We start from the raw sequence: 21,509 nt of genomic DNA on the forward strand, positions 1-21,509 counted from the left end.
TAATAATTATACTTCCAGTGGTGGACTTAGGATGCAAATATCTACATTGAATGATATCTACTTTTTCCTTTTTCAGATTCTTAGATTGATAATATGAACATTTTAATTGGAACACAATTAAATTTAAATGTTACTTATATAATCAAATGCCTGACTAATGGAGAGTTTTTCTTCTACTTTTTTGTTTTTTGGTTGATCGAAGAAGCACATTCATTTATCTGTTGAATGAAAGTTTTATACAATCTGGTTTACCTATATTCTAATGGTCTCCAGCACCATACTGGTTCTGATGGGGCTGTACTTGTCTGTATTGCAGGTGTGAGTGGAAGTGTTAATCCAAAGTTTCATTGTGTGCTTTAGTCTGCTTTTCTTTGGTATTGATAGAAAATTCTTTCATATTTTCTGTGCAGTTGGATAAACCTGGTTGAGGTTATATTTGTGACAAAATGGCACGGATCCCAATACCCTCCATAATGGACTCCGAGGGTCAAAACATAATGCATTTAAACAAAAACATAAGAACTAAAATGAAACACAATAGAATGTGAGTAAATAACTTCATTAATAAAGAACACTAAAAATACAAAAAAAATACATTTTAATCCTCATTACAATACACTAAAAAACACACAAGAAGCCTAAAACCATGGTTGCTAGTCGAGGAAGCGGGAAGCGATATGTGAAGTGTAAGCGGGAAGCGTGGCACTTTCAAAATTTTAGGAAGCGGGAAGCATGGGACGACTTAAAAGCGAATCAAGAATCGTCTCGAAAGCGAACCAGAAGCGAATCTGGAAGCGACCTAGGAAGCGAGCGGGAAGCGAAAAATAAAATAAAAATAAAAATACAAAAAAAGGGAGGAAATGTAGGGAAAGCGAAGGAGAAGCGTGCTTCCCATAAATGGGAAGTGTGTTTCCTATAAATGGGAAGCATGTTTCCCATAAAAGAGAAACGCGCTTCCCATAAATGGGAAATGCGCTTTTCAAAAAAATTGGCGCTTCTCAGTGCGTTTTGGAAGCGCGACGTTTTACGCTTCCGAAACATGCTTCCCCACTAGGCTAGGTGCTTCCAGTAACTCTGCCTAAAACTACTCATCACTCCCTCACCTTACAAAGGCACCCACCCACCCATATTTATAGAGAAAAGAAGGAAGAAGAGAGAGATTAAAGGAGAGAAAAAGGGAGACCACACTAACCATTGGACCATAAGTCAAACAACTAGTCCAAGTCAACCAAAGTTGACTTAACTTTAAAGTATATATATCAGAGTTACCGAAAGCACCTAGCCTAGTGGAAGCACGAAATGTTGTGCTTCCGAAACGCGTTGGGAAGCGCCATTTTTTTTGAGAAGCGTGCTTTCCCGTTGCTTATCCCGCGCTTCTCCTGCGCTTCCTCCCTTTTTTCATTTTTTTTATTTTTATTTTTTCGCTTCCCCTTCGCTTCGTAGGTCGCTTCCGGTTCGCTTCCTAGGTCGCTTTCAAGATGATTCTTGATTCGCTTTTAAGTAGCCTCACGTTTCTCGCTTCCTAAAATTTTGAAAGTGCCACGCTTCCTGCTCCTGCTTCCTCGACTGGCAACCATGATATATGTTAACGCCCCCGCTCAAACTTACATTGACTCACTATAAGTTTGCAATTACAAAAGGAATCCCATTACACAAGATATCGACATGTTCTTCTATAATACAAATTCTTGAAGGAGCTTCTAGATCTTCCTTGATATGCTCGAAAGGTCTCTAGAATCATCAATAATGCCAATATTTTAAAGAGTGCAAAATGAGCAATCCAACTAAAAATAACTATATATATATATATAGAGAGAGAGAGAGAGAGCGAGAGTAATGGGTACGTGCTAAATAAAATATGCTAGATGAAACATGCTAAATGAGTTTTTCAGGGTTTTTTTGTTTTATTTTTAAATTCTAATCGTACAAATGTGATCTATGTACTTGATTTTATAGGGTTCAACTCTTTAAGTGTTCGATTCTGACACATGAGCGGGTTTTTATAACGTTTAAAAAATCACCATTCCAAAATCTTTGTTAATTTTTAGGCTCCAAATATCATTTTTTTCATCGAAAACACATGATCCAAGTGTGGATTCCTCGTAAATTGACCATGCCCAACACATTTATGGGGTCAGAACTGCAAAAAAAAACCCACACCAAAAGAGCAGAAAAACCCATTTAGCACATTTCATTCGCATATTTCATTTCGTACACACCCATCTCTCTGTCTCTCTCTCTGTCTCTATATATATATATATAAATGACCAAACACGCCAAAAATACAATACATATTTAATAAGACATTTTAATAATTTTCAAAATCTTTTAATAGTAAGAAAATTTTTCAACATCAATTTTGAAAGTCATTAAATTTTTATACACAATATTCATTGAGAGTCTCACCTCAATAGATAATTTTACGAAATCATAGTTCTTGATTTATAAGAGAACACAATTGCATATTATCAAAAGAAGAGATGCATGCATAAAATATCTCAAAGATAAACGTATAAATCATTCATCACTTTAAACATTCATGAAAACATGCATTATTGAAAGTCAATACACACATCTATCTCGAAAAGCACATTAATGCATGAAATATGAATTTTCAAACCACATCAATACCATGAATAAATAACTCACAAAAGAGTTTAACCCACACAAAAAATATTCATAAAGCAGGGTTTTTCAAAACAAGTAGCCATATTAAATGTACAACAGAAATAATGGGGAAGTTCAAAATCCCACGTACAAATCATAACAAGAGATATTTTGTAATAATGACAAATATTAATAACAATTTAAATCTCAACAATAGAAACAATATCTATAAATACACTCAAAATATTGCATCCTATGCAACCAAGGCATATCATGATGTAAATCACCCAAGATAACTAATCATGGAACACATTTAAAATATCTTTAAGCATGCAATTAAAACATATTCAATGCAAAATGCATGAAGAATTTTCAATAACCATTTCCCAGACAAGGGTAAATGAGTGATTTTTTTTTAGAAATTTTGTGGAGAGATTTGAAAATCCCACAAATATCAAGAAATGATATTTTGCAAACCTTCACAATAGTTCGACCACCATAAGCAATTTACCTCGCTTGACCTTCAAACCTCAAAATTCAAGTGTAATAGCTGCTAGAACAAGAGATCAATGACAATGCCACTTATGAGCTTAACAAACACACAAAAAGTGTGAACATCTCATCTATATAAAATAACACTTAAATAAGAGACAAACCTCAATGTTTCAGCTACTAGAAAAAGAGCATAATACAAACACACAAAAAGTATGAATAACCAATGGGTGCACCTAACTCATTGCAAACAAATCTTTCTTGTCTACGTAAAATGACACTTAAATAAGAGACAAACCTCAATATTCAAGTGCATCAGCTACTAGAATAAGAGTATAATACAAACACACAAAATGTGAATAACCAATGGGTGCATATAACTCACCACAAAAATATCTTTTAAATAAGAGACATAATAGGAGAAGACACGAAGTAAGAGAGCTTGTAATAAAAACAAACTAATGTCATCAAGAAGGATAAATGTATCAATTTTAACAATCTTTCAAACACCATATTTTCAAAATAGATAACCATCACAGATAAACATAATTATAAGTATTCATAATAACATTGTCCAAATAAACAAATGAGTGATATAACACACTCATAGAACTAGAGATCAAACAACCGTCAATTAGAGCCAAACTATAAGGCGACAATCTATACTGATAAGAAAACCAAGGTGCACACAACTCACCCCAACAAGCATCTCTTGTTCAACAAAAGCAACATGGATGTAGATACCAATCAAACCCAAGACAAGTGACAACACATCACTCATAACCTTTGGGAATCTAGACTAGTAAGATGACATGAGGTGCACACATAACTCACCTCAACGGCTAACTCTGACCCAACAACAAGGCCAAAAATAAATGGCGCATCCTAGAAAAATCTATGATGGACAAAAAACAATGCCAAAAGAAGGCAAAAAATACTCACGGAAATTGATTTTTAAATAAGTGAGTTCATATATAAAAGTACCGATTTGAAAAAACAAAGTTTTAAATCAAATCCAATAAAGGTAGATGAAGACTTAGAATGAATATAGTTCAATCATATGCACAACAATATGTCAATTGATGCAATCACTTCCAACACAAGATGTCTCATGACAAATTTTACAAACTTTGACAAGCAAATAATGGACAAGAATCATGCCCAATATAAATAATCTACATAGATGTGATGAAATTATGATGTTAGAGTATCTTTCAAAAGATAATGGAATCATGAATCCACCAATCAAGAAACAAGTGCACTAAGGCACATCATATACAAAAGATCCAATAAATCTCAATAAAAAGACAAAAGTATATGATTTTATTAAAGAAAAGCTTCTAAGAAGCTAGATCTAAATCATTAGTCTACTATTAGACAATTGATGACAAACATATAGAGATTCACAAAGAGCTATATAACTATCAACAACCATGAACTCATATATATCATACAAAGAATTTTATCACAATGTAACAAATATAAAATCTTTAAGAAACATGCAATGAAGTATCAATGCACAAGAAAGAAACCACTAAGGGTTACAAAAGTGCACAAACACTCAAGTCACTAAGCTACCAAAAAGCACATAAAACTACTAAGGGCTAAGCAACAATCATACAAGAGTCTTTTAAAAAATATAAGTTTTATTCATAAAATGCTCAAGAAGCATACACAAGAACCCACTAAAAAATATAATGCATAATAGAGAAATTAAAATATGCATTCGAGTTCATGATGACAAATCATGCTTATGCCATCCAATAATAATCACAAAGGCTACATAATTAAAATCATGCATGGTCACATTAGTTAGAATCACCAAAGAAACATCACTATATATTAAAAATCCCAAAGATAATCTATGTAAATACATACATTAAGAGACACAAAAAAAAAATGTAAAAAATTAATATTTTGCAAAACATGAAACACATAAGATTTTAAGAAACCACATATTTTTGCAAAATATAATTTTTTCAATATACATATCCATAATCTAAAAAATATATTAAAAGACAATAATTTCTATTGAGAATGTAGGGTACGGGTCTGGTTCTAGACCCAAAATGATTCTTTTGTATTGTATTTACATGGTTGGTGTTATCGGGTCTGGGTTGACAGACTCGATCCAACTTGTATCATATATATTACATTGAATATAGGGCACAACCTCTCATTGAGAATCGTGCCAGTCATTGCTGCCTCTCCTTCTTGCAAATCCCTTTCTCTTCTGCTGTGGATGAAGATCTGGTCGAAGGTGCGTGACTTCTAACATGGTATCAGAGCAGGCTGAGAAGTAAATACTAGGTCGAGTTCTCTTCTTCCTTTCTTTGATCCAAGATCTGATCTTATCAGATCAGATTCTATTCTCCTTCTGTCCTGAAAATTGATCTTATCATATTGGGTTAAAAATCTCTTTCTTAAAATTTTTAAACATCTTTCTTCCTCTCTAAGTTTTCGATCTCTTAAAACTGAATCTGTTCACGTCAAACAGTCTGGTCACGTCAAACCAGATCTGTTTTCTTAAATCTTGATTATTTTTTTTCCTCTTTGATGCTTGATCGGATCGTTCCAGATCTAGTGTTTTCGTTCCAAGCCAGACTAAATTAGATCTGGCCATGGCATATTGATTCTTCCCTTCAGCAGCGTTAAATCAAATCTGATCGTATCAGATCAGATTTGTGTTTCCATTTAAACTTAGATCTCTCTTTTGTCTTTCAAGTCAAATCTTATTCTCCAAAACCAAATCAAAGTTTCGGTCCATACAAAAAAAAAATTCAGATCATTAATTTGTCGTGTTCTACTGATTATTTGTTTCCCTGCAATATTATTTTTGTAGCAAAAAGAAAAAAAAAACAGATTTACATTGCTGGTAAATCAAACTGCTGGTCAGAGTGTTCTTTTGTTGTCCTTTCACATGGATTCTCCCTTCCAGTTTCCTTGGACAACTCATATAACTACTTGACCTGGAAGCGACAAAGTTTTCCTTTTATTAAGAGTCTGGATCTCTCTGGATATCTTGATGGAACGATCCATGCACCACTAGAATTCGTCCTGCAAGAAGAGCGAGATGATAAAGGGGAGGTTTCCAACAAATTGATTCATAATTCAAAATTTGTAACATGAAGAAGAAAAGATCAGGCAGTTGTGGCTTACATTACCTCTATGCTTTCCCATGAGATATTAGTGGCCATCCTAGATGAATGTTCAGCCAGGGAGTTGTGGCAAATATTGGCGCAGACTTATTCACAGATTTCATAAGCTAGGATTTTGCATTTAAAGAGAGAATTTCAGCTTTTGAAGAAATAGAGTTTATCAGTGACATAATACATGAACAAAATCAAGAGTATTACATATCAACTAGCCATGGTGGGTTGCGTAATTCTTAACAAAGAAAAGGTTCAACAGGCACTGAATGGTCTGGGTTCTGACTACCACATGTTAGTCACCTCTCTTCTATGCCTCCCTTCATTGTCCAGTTTTGAAGATCTACGGACTAAGCTACTACAATATGAAGTTACCATTAGGGGCGAGAAGATGACCCTGAATTCCAACAACCATGAGGTACTTGTCACATGAGTAGTATTAGGACGAGGACGTGGGGGCTTTTGAGGCGGGCGTGGACATAGAAGAGGTAATCAAGGAGGCCGTGGGCTTTTTCCCATACCCTACATGTCACCTAACTTGTATCCAGGGAACCCTATAAACATCCCGACATGTTTTCAGTGTAATCAAATGGAGCACATTAAAGCAAATTGCTCGCATAATCCGCAAAACAAAGGCAAGTTTAATGGTGCTGGGCCTTCTACTAGGGGACAAGCAGGAGACGACCGTAAAGGAGATGAAAAGAAAAATGTGAAGAATCTTTTGATTTTCGCTCTTTCAGAATTGAGCTTCAAGCAAACTGAGTAGGAGACTTGGTACATTAACTCCGGGCTGCTGCACATGTGACATGTGATATTGGTAAGATTTATTAAAACCGGAGATGGTGTTCTTCATCCTATCTCTCATGTTGGAAATATTTTCCTTCTACTCTCCAATTCCTCATTACCTTTATCTGATGTTTACCATTCTCCTAGTATTGTTAAAAACATTGTTTCTGTTTCTAAACTTGTCGATGATACTAATTCTTTTGTCGAATTTACTCTTTCTGTATGTGTCAAGGATCTTCTCACGAAGAAGACACTCGTTGAAGGAGAACGACAGGGAAACATGTATGTCTTCAAGGAGTCTCTTCTAGTTCATGATGCATCAATAAATTCACAACCAGTTCGTCCAGTGTCATTCAAAGTTTGTTTTAGTCTATCTCAATGTAATAAGCCAGAGATTTGGCATCGTCGTCTTAGTCATTGTAATCATTCATTTATTGAGAAGCTTGTGTCTAGTGGACTTGTTCCGCAGTCTAGTTTGAATGTCGAGGCTGATTTTCTTCTTTGTTTCCGTTGTCAATTATGTAAAAGTCATGTTCTTCCATTTCATTCAATAAATCAAAGAGATTTTATGCTTTTTGAAATTGTCTATTCTGATGTCTGGAGACATGCCCTGCAGTCTTCTTTATTGGGCAATCATTATTACATTACTTTCATTGATAGTTACTCTAGATACACCTGTATTTATTTTATCAAATATAAATCTGAAGTTTTCAAGCTTTTTTGCTCATTCTGTGCTTTAGTTTGTAATCAATTTTCAACTAAAATTCAATATTTTCATTGTGACGGTGGATGAGAGTACTTATCAAAGGAATTTACTGAATTTCTCTAAAATAATGGAATAGGTCGTCGAATATCTTGTCCACACACACCACAACAAAATGGTGCGGCTGAAAGAAAATACTGGCACATTGTAGAGAGTGCGCTGAGTATGTTGCATAACACTCACATTCCTTTAAACTTGTGGATGAAAGTTTTTCATTCAGCTGTCTATGTCATAAATCGACTGCCAATGAAATTGTTAGCAGATCAATCCCCTTATTTTACGCTATTTACACTATTTGGGGTTCATCCTGACTATAATGAGTTGCGAGTGTTTGGCTGCATATGCTATGTTCATATTGACAGTTCTTAACGTGATAAGTTTCAGAAAAAGGCATGCAGGTGTAGGTTTGTTGGATATGTTGATCAATATAGAGGATATCACTGCTATGACTCCACTACCAGTCGCATCAGAGTTTCATGGAATGTCGTGTTTGACGAGACTCATACTGATGATTCAGGAAGTACAGAGGGACACTGTAAGGATGCTAAAAGTTATCAGCCATGGCTTGTTGCTGAGGTGCTTGATCAAATGGTGATGCATGACGTACCCTCATGTCATACACTATCTGCAGAACAAAATAGTACAGTTGTACACCCAGAAAAGGAAATGTCGACAAACACACAAGATATTACTATGCCTGTCATTTCAGATGTTATAAAGTTTTAAGGGATTACCTATGTGCAGTGAAACAAAGACAAAGTTCAACGACCTATTGTGCAACCCAGGAGGCTTGAGAGGATTCACCATCCTATTGAAAGATGGGTAAGTTATGACAACTTCTCTACAGACTTACAACTGTTCATCTCCCAGATTGAAAAGCATGATGAACCTATCAGTTTCTCACAAGCATCTATGTCAATCAAATGGGTTGAGGTCATGAATGAGGAAATGAAAGCTTTACATGAGTGTGGGACTTGGGAGATTGTTCCTAGACCATCGAACAAGAATGTTGTAGGATCTAAATAGGTCTATAAAATCAAGTATAAACTCGATGAATCCATTGAACGCTATAAGGTGAGGCTAGTAGCGAAAGGGTTCACTCAAGAATACGGGCAAGATTATGCCGAAACATTTAGTTCTGTGATCAAGATGGAAACTATTCGATTAGTTCTGTCCTTGTCAGTTCAGTATGGATGGACTCTAAGTCAACTTGATGTCAAAAATGTATTTTTTGCATGACACTCTCAAGGAAGAGGTGTATATGGAGCAACCCTCTAGTTATACCAAACATAGCCCCAACACGCATGTTTGCAAGCTACGAAGAGCCATCTATGGGCTAAAGCAGGCCTCCCGCTCATGGTTTGATAGTTTCTCTATTGAAGTTCAGAGACATGGGTTCGATCTCATCTTGATCATTCGCTTTTTATTTTTCGAGATTGTCAGGTACGCACCTTAATTCTTATATATGTGGATGATATTATTATTACTGGGAACTCCGATGAACACATAGAAGCTACCAAGATCTTATTGAGTCGACAGTTTAAGATGAAAGATTTGGGGGTTTTGCGTTATTTCTTAGGGGTTGAGGTGGATCGACAGGATGAAACACTTCACTAACCCAACACAAATATACTTTGGATTTGTTGGATAAGGCAGCATAAAGGATTATAAACCTCTATCCACCCCTAGTGTCCTTAATCATAAACTCGGATCCCGGGATGGGGAAGCATATGAAGATTCCAAGAAATATCGGAGTCTTGTGGGTATGTTCCAATATCTCACCTTCACTAGACCAGACATTGTGTATGCAGTGAATCAAGTTTCACAATTCATGCATGACCCACGAACAAAGCATATGAATGTTGTCAAGAGAATCCTTTGATATTTAAAAGGAACTCTTGGAGATGGTCTAGTTTATCATCAATCCAAGACTAAAGGGGAGCAACATCGACTGGATGTATACACAAATGCAGATTGGGCTGGAGTTCCAGATGACAGGCAGTCGGTTTCTGGATATTGTGCTTTTCTTGATGGGAACTTGATGGCGTAGAGTAACAAGAAACAACGTGCATTTGCACGATCTAGTATTAAAGCTGAGTATCGATCTATGGTGGCTGCTACAATAAAGGCCACATGGCTGAGACATCTTTTGACTGAAGTTGGAGAATCTATGCTACCCACCACTCTCTTGCGCGATAATCAAGGTGTCATACAAATTGCTTTTAATCCTATTCACCATAGTCGCACAAAGCATATAGAGATTGATCAATACTTCATTCGGCAAAAGATTGAAGATAGAGAAGTTGCACCTACTTATGTTCCTACGGCTGACCAAGTGGCAGATTTGTTCACTAAGGGCCGTACCAATATGCGTTTTTGGTTCTTGAAGAACAAGTTGTCCATGTTGCAAAACCATGCACAACTTGAAGGAGGGTATTGAGAATGTAGTGTACAGGTCTAGTTCTAGACCCAAAATGATTCTTTTGTATTGTATTTACATGGTTGGTATTATCGGGTCTGGGTTGACAGACCCAATCCAACTTGTATCATATATATAACATTGAATATAGGGCACAACCTCTCATTGAGAATCGTGTCAGTCATTGCCGCCTCTCCTTCTTGCAAATCCCTTTCTCTTCTGCTGTGGATGAAGATCTGGTCGAAGGTGCTTGACTTCTAACAATTTCTACATATTCTAATTTCAAAAGAAGACATTCATTTTTAATATAACCCTTTCAAAACACCTACCATACATATGAAGATAGAAAAGCTAAAGATACATACCGGAATGCAAAATCCTCGAATCCATGCTATTCATTAATACGAATCTTTTTCAAGACCATGATGCCTTGCTCTGATACCATGTCACAAAATGGCATGGACCTCAATGCACTCTATAATGAACTCCAAGAATAAAAACACAATGCATTTGGATAAAAACATAATAACTAAAATAAAACACAATAGAATGTGAATGAATAACTTCATTAATAAAGAACATTAAAAATACAAAGAAAAATACATTTTAATCATCATTACAATACACTAAAAAACACACAAGAAGCTTAAAACTACCCATCACTCTCTTACCTTACAAAGGCACCCATATTTATAGAGAAACGGAGGAAGAAAAGAGATTAAAGGAGAGAAAAAGGGAGTCCACATTAGTTTGACTAGCTGTTGGACCTAGTCCAATGGCTAGATTTCTAGCCGTTGGACCAGCAGTCCAACAACTAGTCTAAGTCAACCACAGTTGACTTAACTTTAAAGTACATAATATATATACAAGTATATATATATATATGTATATATATATATCTTAACAATATTTGGGTTATATCATTTGAACATCTAAGACAAGTAGTTTGCATTGTATGCTGTATCTTAATAGCCTTTAGTTTGCAAACTTAATCTGTTGAAGTGATTATGTCACTATGAGAAATAGAGATGGTGAAAAGCCCTTCATTTTCCTTGTTAGCTTCGAATCACATCGGCTACTGCTGGATTTCTGGTTTTGACTGAATTGCCTGTTGCAATTTTACAGGTGGATCAGCAAGTGATTATGATTTTTTCTTTTGGTGTGACTCAACAGAAAGATACCTATTCATTCTTTGTTTTATATATTTATTTCTCTAGTAGCCAACTCTCATATCTTACTGCGAAAGCTTATCCTGCTGTTTCAGGTGCTAACAGTGTCTGCAGATAAAACTGCAAAAGTGTGGGAGATTGATGAAAATGGAAACGGTAAGGTGAAGAAGACACTTACTTCATCTGATTCTGGACTGGATGGAATGCTAGTTGGTTGCCTGTGGCAGAATAATCATCTTGTCACTGTTTCCCTTGGTGGCACTATTAGTATATATTCAGCCAATGACCTAGAAAAGATGCCAGTATCATTTTCTGGGCACATGAAGAGCGTCACTGGTTTGGCAGTCACCTCTGAAGGCAGCCAGAATATTATTCTATCTAGCAGTTATGATGGGGTGATTGTCCGATGGATGCAAGGAGTTGGATGTGCAGGAAGGTTACAGAGAAGGGAGAACTCTCAAATTAAATGTTTTGCAGTGGTGGAAGGAGAGCTCACCACATTTGCCTTTGATAACAAGGTAGCACCATTTCTTCATGTACATGTAGTAGTTGCCTTTATTTTTATATCTTGTGGTTTGTGTGCTTGCACCATCTTTTTGAAGCTGATTTTCTTGATGACTTATGATTGCAATTAGGCTGGAGAACATGATGATGTGTCTTTCTATTATCCAATATGATCACTGAAATGAATATATTTCAATTCAATCTTGCACCTTGATGGGATAGGCAATTTACACACTAGCTAAAATTACTACTCAATGTTGAGCCAGGCATAGTAAGCCAACAAGATCTTGTGTTCTAAATAAAACATGTCTTGAGGGAAAAGACTGACTAGATGTTCATTGCAATTGAATAACAAGAAAATGAAATCTTGCGTTGATGGAGAAATGTTAGATCCCTCAATATAGAAATGGTACAAGAATGTGCTTCACAAAATGCCCTTATGTGATATTACAGAAGTAATTTTGGCATTTTAGAGAACAATGGAGTGAAAAATATAAAATATATAAAGAATATGAAAAGTGAAGTTATTGATGACTAGTATAGTTTTGTGAACTCCATGTATAGTGAACTGTGATAGTGTTAATAATTTTCTCCGGTGGTAAAGGAGCTTCATTGTAAATTATATTTTTATCAATAAAAAATGTCACTGCCTTTAAAAGTAGAACTACAAACTGCAAAGATTTTGTCATAAAATATGACAAATATTGAGATTAGGGGTGGCAAAACCTGACACGACCTCCCAACCCGACCCGCCAACCCGCCTTTTAGGCGGGTTCAGGTTGGGCTTAAACTAACCCGTTTAATAAACGGGTCGACCCGCCTTGATAGAAATCATGGGTTCCTTTCTTCATCTACAAGCAACAGCACAACATGGGGAGAGAGAACGTGGCTGCAGCAAAAATCCCTAATCAGGGTATTCATTTTTGCTTCTCTGATTAAATACACACAAATACAATAGCTAGGGTATGCCCATTACATGTTATGATAAAATTACAGCATGCCATTAATGAAACATTAATGAGCATGTGTTTAAAATGAAAGGAATTGGGTCTGGATTCTGAGTTCCAGACCTTATACTAAATGACAATATCTTTTCACCCCCCCTCCAGTTGTACATGGTTTTGGACCATGAACATCCAAAATCTGTCCTTGATAAGTCCTTTTGTAAACAAGTCAACAACTTGATCAGCAGTCCGCACGTATTCTGGTTCAATTTCCTTCTCTTCAACCTTTTGTCTTACAAAATGTTGATCAATTTCAATATGTTTGGTACGACTGTGGTAGATAGGATTGAATGACATGTTGATAGCACTTTGATTGTCACACAAGAGAATACTTTTAGAAATCGATTCTCTTCTGTCAACAGGTGTCTGATCCATGTTACTTCGGCTGTAGTAGCTGACATTGATCTATATTCATCTTCTGTGCTCGACCTGGCTATGGCTTTTTGTTTTCTACTGCTCCAGGAGACAAGATTTAGCCCAATGAAAACGCAGTATCCTGAGACAGACCTACGTTCATCTGGATCTCCTGCCCAATCTACATCTGTGTAAGTAAGGAGTTCATGCATGTGATGACCAGGCATACTCTTTCTGTACAGAAGACCATCTCCAATAGTACCCTTCAAATATCGAAGAATGCGTTTAACGGTTTTCATATGCCCAATATGTGGTTCATGCATGAACTGAGATACCTGATTGACAGAATAGACAATGTCAGGCCGAGTGAAGGTAAGATATTGAAGCATTCCTACTATCCTGCGATATCCTGTAGGATCCTCGTACAAATCTCCATCTTAGCAACTGAGTTTCTGATGAAGTACATTGGGTGTGCTGAGGGGCTTACAATCTGTCATACCTGCCTTGCTAAGAACATCAATGGTATACTTATGCGTCATGCCTTAAGGAGTCCTGTCAACTTCTACTCCAAGAAAGTATCGCAGTTTACCAAGATCCTTCATCTTGAATTTATGATTCAAAAGTTCTTTAACCTGTTCAATATGTTCATTAGAGTTACCTGTAATGATAATGTCATCAACATATATCAATAACAGGGTAATTATATCTTTGCATTTAAATATGAAAAGAGAATGGTCAAGAAGAGACCGACTAAACCCATATTTTTCTACTTCAAGAGCGAAACTGTCAAACCAAGATCGAGATGCCTGCTTTAGACCATATATAGCTATCTTTAACCTGCACACGTATTCTTTAGAGTTCCCTTTTGTATACCCAGTGGGCTGCTCCATGTATACTTCTTCCTTCGGAGTTCCATGTAGAAACGCATTCTTCACATCCAATTGGTTGAGAGTCCACTGGTGCTCAACAGCCAATGATACTATGATGCGGATAGTTCCCATTTTCACAACTAGAATAAAGGTCTCATCATAGTCTTGTCCTTGCTCCTGTGTGAATCCTTTGGCAACCAGCCTTGCCTTATATCGCTCGATAGCACCATCTAGCTTATACTTTATCTTATAGACCCATTTTGACCCAACCACATTCCGATTATGTGGTCTGGGAACAATATCCCAAGTGCCAGACTCATGAAGAGCCGCCATTTTGTTGTTCATAGCTTCAATTCATCTCTTAGAATTTATTGCTTGATAAAATGTTGTCGGTTGATCTTCCTTGCCCAAAGAGGTTAAGAAAAGTTGAAAATCCATCGTGAAGTTCTCATAACTGACCCACCTATCAATAGGATGCCGAGGTCGGGTAGACCTTCTGTGAGCAAGTGATTGAGTGGAAACATAAGGAGAATTATGCTCCTGATTAAAGCTGGGAGGTATCTCCTTCTCACGTCGAGAGTAACCAATGCCTTTATACCTTTCGGGGGCCAATAGTGATTCAGACGTTACACTTTCTTGAGTTCTTTGCGCAACAGTAGATACGTTTCCCTAGTCTCTTTGATTACATTAAGAAGAACATACATTATCAATACTAGAAAAGAGATCTGAGTTCAACCAAGGGTGATAAACTTCAATTTCAGGAGGAGTGCTAGCATTATGACCAAAATTTGATTCGTCAAACACAACATTTCTGGATATTTTTATGCGCTTGCTCACGGGATCATAACATTTGTAGCCTTTGTAATCATCAGCATACCCCACAAATCTGCACTTTAAGGCCTTATCCTGAAACTTGTGCCGCATTGAACTGTCAACATGAACATAACATACACCCGAATACACGCAAATCGTGATAATTTGGATGCACACCATGCAAAGAGAAATAGGGTGATTTGTTCTCTAAGATGTTCATAGGCAATCAATTTATGACATAGACAGTTGTGTGAAAAGCCTCTGCCCAGAAGGTAACTGGAAGGTTACTATCATGCATCATGCTCATTGCACTCTTGACAATATGACAATGCTTCCGTTGAGTAATCCCATTCTGTTGAGGTGTGTGAGGGCAAGACACATATCTACTTATTCCATTTGTTTGGAGGAAATTTATGAAGTCATTTGAAGAGAATTCACCCCCTCCATCACATTGGAAACAAATAATATTCTGAGAGAATTGGTTTTGAACAAAAGAATGAAAATTCTGAAATAACTTGAAGGTTTTAGATTTACTTTTCATAAAGAAGATCCATGTATATCGAGAATAACTGTCAACAAATATGAGATAATATCTAGTGCCATACATGGAAGGAACTGGAGCCGGGCCCCAAACATCAGAACATATAATTTCAAATGGTCTTGAAGCTCTTTTATTAATGGAATGAAAAGGAAGAACATGACTCTTACACTGAAGACAACTAGAACACTTTTTATTATCGACACTTAAGTCTAGACTTGACTTGGGAATAAGACTACTTGAAACAAGCTTATCAATAAAGCGACTACTACAATGACCCAGACGACCATGCCAAAGATTCGACTCAATACATTCAGAAAGATTAAAAACACTCTCAGTAGAAACTGAAGATGATGATGTGAGCTTCAAGATGGAATCAACAGGTTGAACACGAGAGGAAGGATTCTCTTGGAACACGTACATATTTCCTTGACGTTTTCCTTCAGTGAATGTTTCTCTCGTTTGAAGGTCCTTAACACAAACAGAAAAAGGAGTAAACTCAACTGAAGCATTAATGCCATCTATAAGTTTAGAGACAGAAACAATATTTTTCTTGATATTAGGAGCATGAATGACATTTGAAAGTGCAAGAGAATAGTTGGACATGGGGATTACAAAATTTTCAATGTGCGAAATATGGTGGTGAGACCCATCTCCAGTGACTATACTATTTCTACCAACATAAGAAACAAGATTTAGGAGCTTACCAGCATCACCAGTGACATGAGTGGCTGCACCCGAATCAACATACCAAGTACCTTGATTATTCTGTTTGATATTCAATTCAGCCAAGGCAAATAATAGTAACTCTTTGACTTCTCCACTATTTTTCAATGTATCTGTTCCCTTTTTTGTCTCCAATTGCTTTCCTCTATTTTGCGGGTTAAACCAGCAATTTGCCTTTATGTGTCCCTTTTTGTTCCAGAGAAAGCAGGTAGGTATTGTCCTTTGCCTTTGCCCATTGGGAGGAACATTGGGTGTAGGTAGTATTCCACGACTTTCTTGTCCATTCCTTTTTTGACCCCATTTGTCTCGAAAATCATACCTACCACGTCCTCGCCCATAGGCAACTCCTGTGGCAAGAACATTGTGTGCTCCAACATGAGCATGAGTATCTTCAGAAAATCCTTTAAACGTCATCTCATACTGTAAAAGCTTGACACGAAGATCTTCAAATGTAGGTAAATCTGGCAAACACAATAAGGAAGTAACCATCATATGATAGTCCGACCCCAACCTACTCAAAGTTTGTCGCATCATATCTTTGTCACTAACAGGGCATCCCACAATGGCCAATTGATCTGTAATAGTCTTCATTTTGTTCAAATACTCCATAATAGTCATGGAGTCCTTTCTTAGCATTTGAAACTCTTTCTTTAAAAATAATACTCTGGCTTGAGAAACTTGAGAATATGTCTGAACCAGTCGATGCCATAATTGCATTGTTGAGCATGAAATGAAATGGGGATCTTCGAAACACGAGCTTAGATTAACAAGGGCAAGTGTCAAGAATGACACTAAAGCATAACCCTTAAAAAGGGTATAACCGGAAACAAAATAAAAACAAAAATGTATTATTTATTGATATGAAAAACCAATTGCTTAAGAAGCATTGGAATGAAATACAAGAGGGGCTGCACCCCTTTATATACACAGCTGAAAGAGGACTCAATAGAGCTGTTGGACACAGTCCAACAGCTCTATTTAGAGCTGTTGGAATGTGTCAGTCCAACAGCTCTATTAAGAGCTGTTGGAATGTGTCAGTCCAACAGCTCTATTGCTAGTCAAGTCTGGACAGGACTTGACTAGCAACAGTCATTCTAGTTCAAACTGAACTAGATGACATAAAGACAAAAAATAAAAATAAAGGAAAAAAAATACAGAAAAGAAAGAAATGAAAAATGTATTTATATATATATAATAATAATATAATATTATTATATATACATATGTGTATAGTTTTACATTTTAACATTCCCCCTCAAACTTACGGTACAATGAGCGAAAGTTTGTCTAAGAGAAAGTGAAATCGGGGAGCAGCGAGAGGCTTTGTAAAGAAGTCTGCTAACTGATATTCTGAAGTGACATATGGCAGATCAATTATCCCGTGTAGATATTCCTCTCTGACGTAGTGACAATCCATTTCGATGTGTTTGGTGCGTTCGTGGAATGTTATGTTACTGGCAATGTAGATCGCACTTTTGTTGTCACAACACATTTGTGAAGCCTTTGTTGCTTCAACTCCCATGTCAGCAAGCAGTCGTCGGAGCCAAACTACTTCCATGGTCGTGGTTGCCATGGCTCTGTATTCAGCTTCGGTGGATGAGAGAAATACCTTCTGCTGCTTTTTACACCTCCACGAGATCAATGATTCCCCTAAAAAGACACAAAAGCCAGTGGTTGAGTGTCTGTTATTGGGATCACCTCCCCAATCAGCATCAGTATATGCAATTAAATCAAGAGAAGAGGAGGAAGATAAGAAAAGTCCTTGTGAAAGAGAGGACTTGATGTATATGATAATACGCATGACTGCTCCCATATGAACAGAAGTAGGAGCATGTTGAAATTGACTTGCTGTATGAACAACATGTGCTATATCTGGTCTGGTAATGGATAGATAGGAAAGTGCCCCGACAAGCTGTCTATAAGGAGTAGGGTCTGCAAGAAGTTCTCCATCATCAATCTTCATTTTAACATTAACAACTTCTGGACTGTCAACTTTCTTATCATCAGTAATACCAGACCTGAAAACAATATCAAAAGCAAATTTAGTCTGAGATAATAAATATCCTCTAGGAGAATAAGCAACTTCAATGCCTAAAAAGTATCTCAACAAGCCCAAATCAGTCATTTCAAAATGAGATTTAAGAAGTGTTTTGATTGTTTCAACTCCCTGTTTATCGCTTCTGGTGATGATCGTATCATCCACATAGAGAAGAAGCACAATGATCCCTGCATCAGAATTCTTAATAAACAAAGCGTGTCAGTTAAACAGAATTGAAAACCAATATCAATCATAACACGACTAAACCTATCATACCAATCTTTTGGTGCTTGTTTAAGTCCGTAAAGAGTTTTTTCTAAGCGAAGGACTTTACCCTTAGGAATACTTAGACCAGGAGGGGGTTCCATGTATACTTCTTCAACTAGCTTTCCATTTAAAAAAACATTTTTGACATCCATTTGAAAAATAGACCATTTTTTGATAGAAGCTAAGGCAATTAAGGTTCGGACAGTAGTCATACGAGCCATCGGAGCAAAGGTTTCTTCATAATCAATCCCATATTCTTGGGCATAACCTTTGGCTACTAAACGGGCTTTATATCTTTCAAGAGTACCATCACTCTTGGTTTTAATTTTATAAACCCATCGACATCCTATAGTTTTCTTCCCTGAAGGAAGATCTTGAATATTCCATGTAGAAGCCTTTTCAAGTGCATCTAATTCAGCTTTCATGGCTTCTATCCATTTGATATCATTTTTTGCTTGAAAATATGTGGATGGTTCTTCATATGAGTGAATTAATGCAATAACTGCCCTATATGTGGGTGAGAAAGACTCGTATGATACAAACCAGTGGCGTAGCTAGGATTGACGTGGGGGATGGGCAAACAGGGGTGTAGAAAAAAAAAATGGCGTGATAGTCGGGGGCTCGGGGGCAGCGCCCCCGAAAAAAAAAAAATTGAGATAAAATAAAAAATGGCTACAATTATTAATAAAAATCTATTTTATATGGACAAATCAAACTATTTGCTGCAGTCAGGGCTGAGCTGGGCTAGGACTGAGCTGGGCTAGGACTGGGCTTTTAAAAAAAAAAATATTTAACTGTTTCGAGAGGCAGGACTGGGCTACAGCCCATTCCTGCCCCCTCCCCCCCCAGCTCCGCCTCTGACCACCAAGATTGGCCGTAGAACCCCGAAAAAGCTTTAAGCTAAAAAATGAATACATTTTTTATGACACCGATGATGACCAACATGCACCAAATGCAGAATTCAAGCAAAAAGAGTATAAAAATGCCTGTTAGACAAAAAATACAGACGCCCAATTATTAAAATCTGTCAATGGCCACAGTTACTCACTACAAGAATCCTAGACAATCGAGAACAAGCAATTCACTCACCAACTATCTGGTAGATAAAGATACGCTATCCGTTGCCTTCGTTACATTGATAGACATCCATACCTTGTTTTAGCAGCAGACACAAAGGGAGTCCTATGCACGCACGATGACCAAGAAAGGATAGCAAGATTGACTCTTCCAATGAGGTTGCGCCCAAAAAGGAGGAAAGAAACTAGACCCATGTTCAGTTGTGCCCCAAAAAGAAAGGATCAAGAACCAAATTGAAGGATTGGCCTGTATTGCTCCTGTAGAATGGATAATTGGATACTGTATCACCAGAGCCACTGAACATGAACAAAACCCACCCTCAAATTTAGGAGATAAGAGGGTCTTCTTCAAACTGCTAGCGATGGTTGCCGGAGATTGGCAAAGGTCCGACTGACTGCGACACCGGTGCCTCGCGTCGCCGAAGATTGCAGCCGAGAGGGAGAAGCTCGGAGGGGGGCACCGCCACCGCGGGTTCACCGAAGGGAGGCCGGCGGCACTGCAGAGCACAAGGGTTGCCGGCGAATGGGGTTGCCGTCTTGCCTGTGACTGAAGGGGAACGCTGGAACGGAGGGGCAGAGCTTTAGAAAACTGGCTAGGGTTTTACCCCTCGCCTCTTTTGGCAGGCTCTAGACTCATCGAGAGCCCGGGTCTCGGTCGACTCGGTTTCACGAGTCCCGATTCGACTCGGTTTTCCGAGTCATGAGTCGACTCGGTTTCAAATTTTAGGGTGGGCGGCCGCCCACCCATGCCCACCCCTGGCTCCGCCACTGATATAAACTTTCCTGGAGGCCTCGAGATTCAGGATGATTGTCTAGTTGGAATGTTAGAATATTTTTCAAGTGCACATGGAGGATTAGACTCTTGTCGCCTGGAATATTGAATACTAGTATCTCTATGAACTTCTTCATTTTCAACATTAAGATCAATAATTCTTTGATCATCATCAAAGTTACAATCAAGGTCATATTCATCAGATGTTGATATTAGATCTAGCAAAACGGAGTACTCAGTGACGTCTTTTAATTTTCTAAAATCAAAGAAGCTCTCCTTTTCAAGAAAGGAAACATTTCTAGACACATATAGTTTATTATTTTTGAAGTCAAAACATCTATAACCTTTCTGGTTTTCAGCATATCCTAAAAAGGCACAGGGAATCACACGAGGAGAAAGTTTATCATTTTTGTCAGTAAATATGAAACATTTGCACAGTTTTACATTTTAACAGAGCAGTCATCTGGAATTGCCACAAGCACTTCTTGTGACAATGTAGAAGTGATATAGGCAACCAACGCCTGATCTCACTTCATCCAGGATACATACTCAAGATTTCTTACATAGGTAATAGAAAGATCTTTCTCACCATTCTTTTCTTCTTGTGGTATGAATTCTGGAGGAACAGGAACAGAACCATCCAGATGTCCAGAAAGGTCCTGACTTCTTATGAATGGTATGATTTGTTGCTTCCAAGTTAGGAAATTGGAATTGTTCAGTTTCTCAGACACGAGTTGGCTGAGAAAGTTTGAGGAAAGACCAGACTGAGAATGAGGGAATGAGTCCATATTCTTTTGAAGCCAAAAACAAGAAGGAATAAGATCCAACCAAGAGAAGGAATAAAAAATAAGAAATGGCCTTACGACAAAGACCCAACCACAATTGAATTCTAGTATAATTCAGAACATAAATTTTAGTATCAGAGAAGTCTAAAGACCAGACTAGTTTTTTTTTTTTAACTGATGAACACGAGGCAGAAAAACAGGACTGCACAGTAAAGAATCTGTTCTGAATAAAATTCAATCAGTAATAGGTACGCTATTTTGAAAATAATGTGTTTTCCTTTTAGAATAATGAGAAAACAGGCAAAACAGAGATGAAAATGAATTCGAAGATGAAATTATTTTAATCAAGATAGATCTGGGCGTGCAGATCACAATCTG

The 21,509-nt window shown here is 37.2% G+C and overlaps 1 protein-coding gene across 1 annotated transcript in view; it reads left to right on the forward strand.

The window, feature by feature from the left end:
* LOC149829691 (actin-interacting protein 1-2-like) overlaps window positions 1-21,509 on the forward strand; it is a 49,421-nt gene that overhangs the window by 20,722 nt on the left and 7,190 nt on the right. The window contains exon 4 of the mRNA XM_090016067.1: window positions 11,481-11,903. Within this exon, the coding sequence (XP_089872193.1) occupies window positions 11,481-11,903 (423 nt within the window). The remainder of the gene's footprint in view (window positions 1-11,480; window positions 11,904-21,509) is intronic.

The sequence above is a fragment of the Nuphar pumila genome, chromosome 8, assembly GCF_984573655.1.
Source record: "Nuphar pumila chromosome 8, dmNupPumi1.hap1.1, whole genome shotgun sequence".
In the NCBI taxonomy this organism is placed as follows: domain Eukaryota; kingdom Viridiplantae; phylum Streptophyta; class Magnoliopsida; order Nymphaeales; family Nymphaeaceae; genus Nuphar; species Nuphar pumila.